Source organism: Sceloporus occidentalis, unplaced genomic scaffold, assembly GCF_023333645.1.
Source record: "Sceloporus occidentalis isolate IW3139 unplaced genomic scaffold, rSceOcc1.0.p SCAF_11, whole genome shotgun sequence".
NCBI classification, from domain to species: domain Eukaryota; kingdom Metazoa; phylum Chordata; class Lepidosauria; order Squamata; family Phrynosomatidae; genus Sceloporus; species Sceloporus occidentalis.
The window spans coordinates 11,218,461-11,229,144 of NW_028316991.1; the positions used below are offsets into that span (position 1 = coordinate 11,218,461).

At 44.8% G+C, this 10,684-nt stretch overlaps 1 protein-coding gene across 1 annotated transcript; it reads right to left on the minus strand.

Annotated features, from left to right (window-relative positions):
* Nucleotides 1-405: 405 nt before the first annotated feature.
* Nucleotides 406-7,313, minus strand: LOC149305567 (hemoglobin subunit beta-2-like). Its single transcript, XM_089477309.1, has 3 exons — nucleotides 7,222-7,313; nucleotides 877-1,099; nucleotides 406-534 (listed from the first exon to the last, which is right to left on the minus strand). The coding sequence occupies exons 1-3, from the start codon at nucleotides 7,311-7,313 to the stop codon at nucleotides 406-408; spliced, it is 444 nt and encodes a 147-aa protein (XP_089333435.1).
* Between the last annotated feature and the right edge of the window lie 3,371 nt (nucleotides 7,314-10,684).

The window sequence follows — 10,684 nt, forward strand, 5'->3', positions numbered from 1 at the left end:
AGCCAAAACGAGAAAGCATGGATCAATGTAATATTCAGTGTGACTTTCCAAATGTACACCTTTACCCAAAGGTTGCTCCAGTTTTGCCCTGATAAATAGGAAAATATAAATTGTTTCTACCATCTCCAAACACGTTTGAAACCCACACCCAACTTTCCCAACACAAAAACTTGGGGAAAAGTGGGGATTGCCATGTAGGCCAGGATTACCCTGTTACATTATAGGAGGTTAAATGTTATTTAAAGACAATGATATGACAGCATGTGCACATTCTTAAAAAAGTGACCAGTGGTTTACAACATGAAACACTTTACAACACTTTTGGTTTAAATTAAATTTTATTAAGTATGTTTCAAAATGAACACACTGAAAGCACATTTTAAGATGGAGTACGATACAGTCAGTTTAATAATATCCCTGGGTCAGACCGGCCACCATAACTGCAGTGAATTTCTTCCAGGCGGCCTGGACCTGAGGGGTGAAAGCGGATCCCTGTTTGGCAGCCACAATAGTCTCCAGCACTCCTACAAATCGCTGTGAAAGAAAAAAATACAAATCATACATAGGTTTTCATGCCATTCAAAAGCTCAAAGCACTAGTATATTGTGTGACCATGAAGGTATAATCTTAATTTTTCAATTGAATTGTTAATATTATGCTAGCATCCAATGCTAAGCATTAAAAGAACTTAAAAGATGAAGAGATTACAACTGAGTTTTGGAGCTCTTCTGTCTCATAATCATGATCACGTGGAATGTTGCCACTGAATCTTTTATGGAAATAAGTATAATATTTCAAAATATTGTTTAATGTTATGGTTGCAGTCACTCAATGATGTAAGTAATCTATCTATTATTAATAATAAAATGTATATACCTTGAAGTTCTCGGGGTCTGCAAGCAGTTTGTTGGTGTCGGTGTCACTGAGTTGGCGGAGAGAGCCATCAACATCATCCAAGTGTTGGATGGCATTGCCAATGGCACCCAGAACCTTCTTGCCATAGTCCTGCACTTTAACATTTTCAGAGATAGCGGTTTCATTGGACAGGTCTCCGAAAGAACTTAAATAACTCAGGGTCCAGGGGTAGACAACAACCAGCCTGGAGCGATAGAAAAACAGTTTTTAAACAAAATAATTGTATACGAGACTCAGGCGTTAGTATATACTATGATAAATTGTATAATTTCTTAAATATAGTTTTAGTCAATAAATGTAGATAAACTTAGGTGTTAATAAGCTTAAATTATTGCATAAACCACTTTATATAATTGTACAGGTATTTATTTTTTTATCTCATATAACTCAATTAATATGCCTTATTGTGTCATATTTTTCATTTGAAGTAGACAATAGACATTTCATCAATACAGGGCTTTATTTCTGTGCAAGCATAGTTTTAAATATGAAACAATCATTATTGCAACCATTGAAACGCTCCTGCTAATTGCACCATAATTAGTACATCCAGCAGAATTACCCATTATAAATATAGACATGATGTGGCCAAATAATTTATTTAATTTAAAACTCATTATGAACAACATTAAATACCTTTTGGTACTAAACAAACAGTTACTCAGTGCTAAAGAAAAGCATTGGGATAAGCCTACCCGTATCATGCACATATAAAATCAGTTAAAGGGTACTGAATATGGATATGGCTTATGTATATTAGCCTGTAGTTGTGGGAGGGGCTATGGTTATTTAACCAACGCCTCTCCCTTCCACAGCTACGTTACAGCTCCTAACGTTGGCTGATCTATACAGGAAGTGATGTCACGGAACTTCAGGACGGAACATTGCAGTTTTCGGCTAGTATTGGCAGTGTGGCATGTCTGCATTTCAGGAGCCAAACGACTCCTGCAAATCAGGTTTTTTCGGGGTTATTCGAGAGGGGGCACCCCCCTTCCGGTTATACTTATTTTCTCGTTGCTTGCTTGGTCGTTTATTAACTCATTTACGGGGTCTACGTGGGGTTTTGTTGTTGTTTACAGACCGCTTTGTGTATGCAGGGCGCTGCACAGGTGCTGTTAATCAAACATAAACCTTCCCAAGCCTGTTTTCACTTTCTTCGTGATCTCTATATGTTTCTTTTACTAACCGTGCCTAATTACAACATCTGTGTTAAAGGTAGCAGTTCACTGGAGCTATGCTGGGTACTTCTCTTGATTCGGATTGTTTATATGTATGCATGGCCACTCAGGTGCGCTTCTCGTACTCAATCGTTACTAAGCCTGTTAACCCTTTTACTACCGATACCTGTTGATACCTCTAGTCCTGCACTTCACATCATTACGCATGCTCTCTTTCCTTCATGCTTTTATACTGTTCAGCTCATGTTACTATGTCTGCACTTTTATGGAGGTTCATTTCCTTTTCCAAGCGTATTTTCAGTCGCTCGCTATATCGTTCTTGGAGTTACTCATTGTATGCTACAGCTGGTCATTTACATTGGTTGTTAGAGTACTTTTCAAATTATACTTCAATTAATTCATGAACACACCATTTGTGGATAACAATCAGCATACAAGCTATATTCACTATTTTACTCTGTTGGGAGACTGTTCCATGTATCTACTGGCCCTGCTTGAGGAATTTCTGTTGCTAGAGTCAGATAAGGATTGCCAGTTAACCACTTTTTTCATTAACCCTTTGTTCACTATTAGTGCGAGTTATTTAGGCTGGTCACATGATTTGTATGTGTGTGTATATATATATATTTGTTGCTTTGGTCGCCTCCAAAGCAGTTACAGATGGGACAACCACCTCATGTTCTGTTATTTCCTCTGTCACTGTTATTGCTAATTGAGGAACTGTCTGTTGCACTCGGCCGCTTCTGCTGGCAGGCTGCTCCATGTATCAACCAGTCCTCGTCGAATTTTCTTCACGTTACTCTACACTATCCAGCTTGGCCATGGGATTCTGGTTTGTTCTTATGTATTCTCTGTGCTGGTTCTTGTATGTGCAGGTTACATTTGTTGTGTATTTCTGGTAGTAGGGCTGGCCCCCCGAACTCTCGCTGGCCCCCCTCTTTTATTCATTATTGGAATGTCACGTGGTTTGTTTATGTATATTGTTGCGTTTGGTCTTCAAGTACTTTCTGTTACACGTCTTCTTAACTAGCCGTCTAGTCAGGTACGGTTATTGCCTTTTGTTGCTAATTCAGATACTCATTGTTGGCCTCTACCGCTTCTGCTGGGAGGCGGTTCCACGTATCAACCGCCCCGCTCGGATTTTTCGTCACGTTACTGTACACGATTACAGCTTGGCCCTGAGCGGACTGCCACCTTACGTACTGCTATTTGCCTCTTGTTGCTAATTCAAGTATTCATGGTTGTCTTCTGCTGGGAGGCGGTTCCACGTTGCTTCACACGATTACAGCTCACGTTATTATTGAGGTACTCTGTTTTATCTCAGTCTGGTTTCCCATTCCTATAATTAGATTACCGGCAGGTCGGTTCCAGTCATTACAACCGGGCACCTTTTCCAATAATTGGAAGAAACAGATGTTCCAGGGGGTTGCTAACCGTAGAGTGTCAGGTTTAGTGAGTCAGATAGGAGGCAATATTCTCGAGACCTCGTTACGTCCCCGCTTAGATAGACGGCCTCCTTGAACTAGGCAGTTGGGCCCCACCCCGAGGCAATCTCCCCTCCTCGCTTGGAGGTTACGTCCCACGAGCTAGTTTTCGTGCCTCACTGTTAGCTAATTAGGCCTCCCTCTACGTTTCATCCCGCTCCAGCGCGGAGCTCGGTTAGATATTCAGTTAGTTCAGATTTAGGTCCGGGGTATATGTCCAGGTTCCGTTGCATAGACTTGTCATTCCTATCCGATCAAGAAGAGAGGTCCTCCATTCCCTGTTCACACGCTCCTGGGTCAGACTTTGCCGCCTCACATTCCCTCCATGCTCAGTCTGTTGCTAAATCGACGGCTGTATTAACAAGGTGATGCATTCCTTTCTCTGCCTCGGCCAGCATAGCGGAATTTTTCTACCCACCGTTTGCTTGTCCCGTCTCCTCCTCATAGATCCAGCCCGCCACAATCTAGTTTTGTGGACAGGGCGCAATGAGGGACATGCTCACCTCACTAGTGGGTGGCATCGGTCTCCTTAATTTACGAGAGATTAGCCAATTTTGGAAGCCCAGCTTGCACCTGCAGGCCTGCCCCCTTCCTCTCCTGCAGGCCCTGCCACCACTGGTTGCCATGTTAGTCTATTCATGCTACGTCATATTTGCATGGATGCCATTGGGCCCTACCAAAGCGATGTGCCCCGGGGCATTATTTCTCAAGCAATGTCTATCTCCTATTAAGTGTGGAATCCGGTTTTAAGAGAAGCTGCTGTTTTTCATCCCTCCCCGTAATTCCAGATTAGGGTTTAGCATGTGGTTCCTTTACAGGTATTATGGCTGTACCTCAAGAAGCTCCCTGCCCCTTATTTCCCATACGAGCTTTAGCATAGTTTCCCTCATTCCGGCTGATGAGTTTTCCTTTAAATGCGCCGCTGTGGGTATTCAGGCAAGAGTCAATGGGGGGGGGGGGTTTAAGATCATGGTTGTCGTTACATGGCTGCTTCTCAGGCTACACGTCTGCGAGTCCGTTACATGGCTGCTTCTCAGGCTCCACGTCTGCGAGTCCGTTACGTGGCTGCTTCTCAGGCTCCACGTCTGTGAGTCCGTTACGTGGCTGCTTCTCAGGCTCCACGTCTGTGAGTCCGTTACGTGGCTGCTTCTCAGGCTCCACGTCTGTGAGTCCGTTACGTGGCTGCTTCTCAGGCGCCACGTCTGTGAGTCCGTTACGTGGCTGCTTCTCCGCGTCCGTGAGTCCGGTACGTGTCTGCTTCTCCGCGTCCGTGAGTCCGTTGCGTGTCTGCTTCTCCGCGTCCGTGAGTCCGTTGCGTGTCTGCTTCTCCGCGTCCGTGAGTCCGTTACGTGTCTGCTTCTCCGCGTCCGTGAGTCCGGTACGTGTCTGCTTCTCCGCGTCCGTTACGTGTCTGCTTCTCAGGCTCCATGTCCGTGAGTCCGTTACGTGTCTGCTTCTCAGGCTCTAGCTCCAGTGAGTGGGATGTTTAGAGGAAGGATCCAGTGTGAGCCTTCTGGTCTCGCTCAGTGGCTGTCATCATCCACTCATATTCACACATTGACGATTATACGCAAACTGTCCCTCAGAGCTGACAATCTGACCGTATCCGCTATTAGTTCACGGTGAGCACGGTTAAGCCATTTCACTTAGCGATGAAGCTTTTCCTAACAGAAGATCAATATTGTAGTTCTAAAGAACCTCTCTGGTTTCTTCTCACCCGGATATAACGTATTAGAGGTCTGCAAGGTCAAGCCAGTGAAGTCCCCCGGTAATTCACCAATGGATGGCGAGTAAGAGCTTTGCTAATGTTAATGGACATCCTGTTTAGTCCTGGTACATGTATAGTGCTTAAGCTTCAATGTAATTTTTTCGGATACAGGCAGCTTGGTGAGCTGGCTACGGTACTTAATTCAGCTTCGGTTCTTCTGATCATTACGAGCTGTCACTCGGTCATACGAAAAGAATTAATCCGGTCCGAGGACACTTTCTTCCTACCAATGTCCCCGGGTGCCCAGTTGCAGTCCTTATTTTACTGGGACGGTAAGTCAGCCTTCGTTGGTTCATGCGACCGACGGTACTGGCCATTACGCTTTATTCTTCGACATCTCTGAAGTCTCGGACTTGTGTTCTGTTGGTGATCATTTCGTTCTGTCCCTCGGTCGTACGAAAACGAATCGGTCCGGCCAAGTACACGAATTACGTTTTTTCTTACCGACTCAGTTTGGTGCCCAGTTGCAGTCCTGGGAGCCTTGTTGTTGGTTTTTGACTGGGAAACCGAAAGCCAGTCTTTTGCCCTTCCCCAGGGAGCCGTTGTCGTCAGTCAATCAGATATGTTGGGTTATTACATACCAGGATTGGCCTTAACCCACTCGCGTAATCGGGGCAGCGTCTAAGAATAAGTTCCAGCCCAGGTGATTAAAAGCTAGGCAGATGGAACTCCTCGTGTTTCCTTCTTTATATCTCACATCCAATCTCGGGAATGCGTAATGCCTTCACGTCACTCGCTTAATAAGCTTGGTCATTCATATTGTCATGTTATGATACGACTAACTTTCTTCTTCTTTTTGCCCTCTATAGGCCTACCTGGTACGTGGGTCATGGCACACCTCAGACCGAATGGACCCTCTCTGGGTCTTTGGTTCTCCGTTCCACTAATCCTATTCGTTTGCCCCTCACACAAATGTGAAGGCTTATGTATATTAGCCTGTAGTTGTGGGAGGGGCTATGGTTATTTAACCAACGCCTCTCCCTTCCACAGCTACGTTACAGCTCCTAACGTTGCCCTCCCTTGCCCCCCCTCCCTTTTAATTTCCTTCCTTTTATTTCCTCTTTTCTCCTCTATCCTTTCTTTCATTTCTATTTACGGGGTGGCCCTCTATAGGCCTACCTGGTACGTCGGTCATGGCACACCTCAGACCGAATGGGCCCTCTCTGGGTCTTTGGTTCTCCGTTCCACTAATCCTATTCGTTTGCCCAGGGCCGGCCTTAGGGGTGTGCGACCTGTGCGACCGCACAGGGCGCCATGGTTGCAGGGGCGCCTGACCGGGACTTAGATTAAAGATTTTTTTGGTGTTTTTTTTTAAAACTTTATTTATCATTCATGTTAAATAAAGTTTAAAAAAAAAAAACTATGCTTAAATCTAAGTCCCGGTCATGGGCGCCGAGCGGTTGCTTGTGAAGTTCTCGGCAACCGCTCGGCGCCCCTTACTCTCCGTGACTCCGTCGCTGTGCCGGCATCTCATGTTGAGCGCCGGACTATTCCGGCTCTCAACATGAAATGCCGGCAGAGCGAGAAGACGGATGCCTCCCGCTCTCACCGCAGGACTCCGGCAACAAGGTAAGTGGGGGGGGGGTGTAGTTTGAAGGGGCAGAGGGGGGGTGTAGTTTGAAGGGGTAGTTTGAGGGGCGGTAGTTTGAAGGGGCATGGGGGGGTAGTTTGAAGGGGCAGAGAGGGCGGGTAGTGAGGGGGGGGCGCCACAGGAGTAGTCCGCACAGGGCGCCACAACGCCTAAGGCCGGCTCTGCGTTTGCCCCTCACACAATGTAGAATAGTGCCACAGGTTTAATTTAGGAGTATAACAGATATACATGTCCTCTATTGGTACAATTTGTACAATATTATAGCAAACTATTGCTGCTAATTACCTGGTGAGGATGTCGCCGCCATCCTTGCTGATGTCAACCTCCTGCCACACGGATGTGATGGCGGCACGCTCTTCAGCTGTAAATTGAACCATGGTGACTGTTTGGGTTGGAGAGTGGCTAAGACTCAAGTGAGACGTGTCAAGAGCTCAGAGAACCACAGTCGGCCTCCTTGGCTTTTAAAGGAGAACTAGTTATGTCCCACCTATTATTATTACTATATATATATATATATAATTATAATTACTAGTTATGTAATTGTGCTGTGTTTCCAGTTGCTCCACCCAACATTTAGCCTTCACTGATAACATAATCCATACAATTGACCTTGATTTTTTTGTATCATGTCTGCTCCATGCAGAATTTTATCTTTCTGGATTCACAGTGGATGATGCTGATCTCAGTCTTATAAAACACAAGTGTGCAAAATGACAATTACACCACTCTTGAGCTTAGCTAGAGATATTTGGGTAGTCCTGCTTAGCGCATCCGAGCTTGACTTCCGTGTGTGAGCACACCTTCAATAATAATGATTCTGTGTTGTTAAAACTTAAAAGTGATGTCCTCTGAAATTCTAGTTACCTATAATTGCAGTGATCCTAAAACTGGCATGAGACAGTACAACCTTTCTTTATCTGTAATTTTCTTTGGGAAAAAAACACACTATTCATTTATGGGAGAAGTTCAGCCGTTCATTGGTAGCTAACTTGAGGTTAGTTTTGCATCATGGGACAAGGTATGAAGTCTTATGTAGAAAATATAGCCAGAAAATTGCATATTTTATTTATACATGATTGTATTTTTAGCTTATAAGGCTTTTAAAATCCATGAGGTTGTTTCAGATGCAGTATGTGCTTAAGTATCAAAGGAGGTATAGATTCTCATCACGGGCAATAGCAGAAGCACAATTTTTGCTGATTTAAATATGAATCTCAAAGTATCCAAGAATCTCTAAGTAACTCAATACAAAATGTGTGTTTATGTTACATAATCATATAGTCACAACATGCTTTAAATCATAGAAATGTAGGTTGACAAATGACCTAAGTCCATCATGTCCATCCCTTCTACCCATCCTTCCTGCTTTTGATCCAAAAAAAGGCAACCCTCTGCCCCAATTATTATTTATTGTTTGTTTATTTTTAGAATTTTACCTAAGGGAAGGAGTCCTTCTTGACTCCAAGGTGCAATCAGATTTCTTCTTGGATCAAGAAACTATAAAAGTGATGTTATATTCTAATATTTATTATCATGAGCACTCAAAGTGGTTTACAAACTTTAACCAAAAATATGCTATTCATTTTGGGGGAATAAACATCAAAATAACACACATAAAATACCGTATTGGCTCGGATATAGGCCGCACCCTAAAAGTTTGGAGCTTTTTTTAGAGAAAAAGTTTTTTTCTTTAAAAAAGCACCAAAAAAAAATGCTGCCACTCTGTCCTCCCTCCCCGAGATATGCTGCCACTCTGTCCTCCTCCCTGCCCGAGATATGCTGCCACTGTCCTCCTCCCTGCCCGAGATATGCTACCACTGTCCTCCTCCCTGCCCGAGATATGCTACGACTGTCCTCCTCACTTACCGGAGCAGACTCCCGGGTGTCTTGCGGGGCCGGCGGGGGACATCTACGCAATACGCGTATACAACTTCCGGTGTATACGCGTATTGCGTAGATGTCCCCCGCCGGCCCCGCAAGACACCCGGGCGTCTGCTCCGGTAAGTCGGGGGGGGGGGGGCCAGAGGTAAAACGCATCGTGCGGACGGTCCGCACGATGCACTTAGACAACCTCCCGTGCCGGCACATCCCCCCCCCCCCCCGTGGGAAGTGCTGGCAGGGGAGGCTGTCTGAGCATATCGGGGATTAGGATGCAGGTCCCCTGCACCGCTGCGGGGGATCTGTATCCAAACGGGCGTCGGGCGCTAGACCCCGAATATAGGCCGCACCCCCACTTTAAAAACTTAAAGTGGGGGGAAAAAGTGCGGCCTATATTCGAGCCAATACGGTATATATTGTTTGAATCACACCCCTTGAACATTTTAGACATTCCACTTCCTTTTATACATGGTCCATATTCACCATGAATCTCAAGAACTGAAGATTTCTGTTCTGTTGTAATGACATTTGAGGATGGATGCTGCATGTTGGGCTATCTGAAACAAGAAAGAAAACTCCCAAATGTGTTTATTTGTGTAAAATCCAACAAAAGAGGGAACATTATTTTACTGATATTGAGCCTGATACACTTGCAAATGTTTTTTATGATTACATTTTGACATGCAACATTACAATAATGGATCAGGGACGTGTCAATTTAACCCCTTCAGCACCGGGACGTACCTGGTACTTCCTGGTTACTGGTCCCCGGTAGACCGGGACGTACCAGGTACGTCGGAGCCGAAAAGCGGTCCCGCGTCACTCGACGCCGGGATCGCGAAGGGCTGGCTGCTACTGACCGCTGGGCGACCCCAGCGATCGTGCAGCAGCCAATTGGCGTCACTTTCATGCACGTGATCGCTTTAAAAGCGAATCACGTGCATGCTTTTGAATATTGACAGATACAATGTTTGTAAACATTGTATCTGCCTATATTACCCTGTCTCCCTCCTCCTCGCTCGTGGTTGTGAGTTGGAGAGAGACAGAGCACGTTGTTCCAGAGAGTCCCGAGCGATTAGTATTAAAAAAAAAAAAAAAAAAATGTATTTCATTTTTTCACTGCTGATCAGTGTTCTGATCAGCAGCATTTGACCCTAAGGGGTTAATTCTTTTTTTTTTTCCTAAAAATTGTGGGTGGCTGTGGGTGGGTTAGTTAGTGGGGAATTGATTAGTTAGTGGGGAATTTATCAGTTAGTGGGGAATTGATTAGGTAGGGATTAGGGTTAGGGTCTAGGGTTAGGTAGGACAAAAAAAAAAAAAAAAATATGGATAGGTTTTATACGGTGGAAGAGGCATATAAAATATTGGCCTCAGACACTGACACTGCGTCAGACTCTGCAACTGACACTGCGTCAGATTTTGATGTGGGCCAGTTTAGCAGCAGCTCTGATGATGCTGCACCCCCAGTTAAAAGGCGCCGTGTTGCTTCTACTAATATTACTAGTACTCCTCCTGATCCCTCTGATGAGTGGATCCCTGCAGCTGGCACTTTTCCAGATGTTCCCCCCTTCACTGCCAATTCCGGCATTCATCTGGATGTCGCAGAATATACCCCATGCCAGTTTATGGAGCTGTTCATGGGCAATGAGTTTTGGGAAGAGTTAGTTTACCAGACTAACTTGTACGCTGCCCAGGAATGTAGAAATAAAGCAAACAAGCAAAAGGCATGGACTCCCACTGATGTGTGCGAGTTAAAAACATTCTGGGCACTCACCATGATAATGGGGATAATAAAAAAGCCCACTTTCAAGTCGTACTGGAGCACAGACCCCATTATTTCAACCCCAATTTTCTCCAACACCATGAAAAG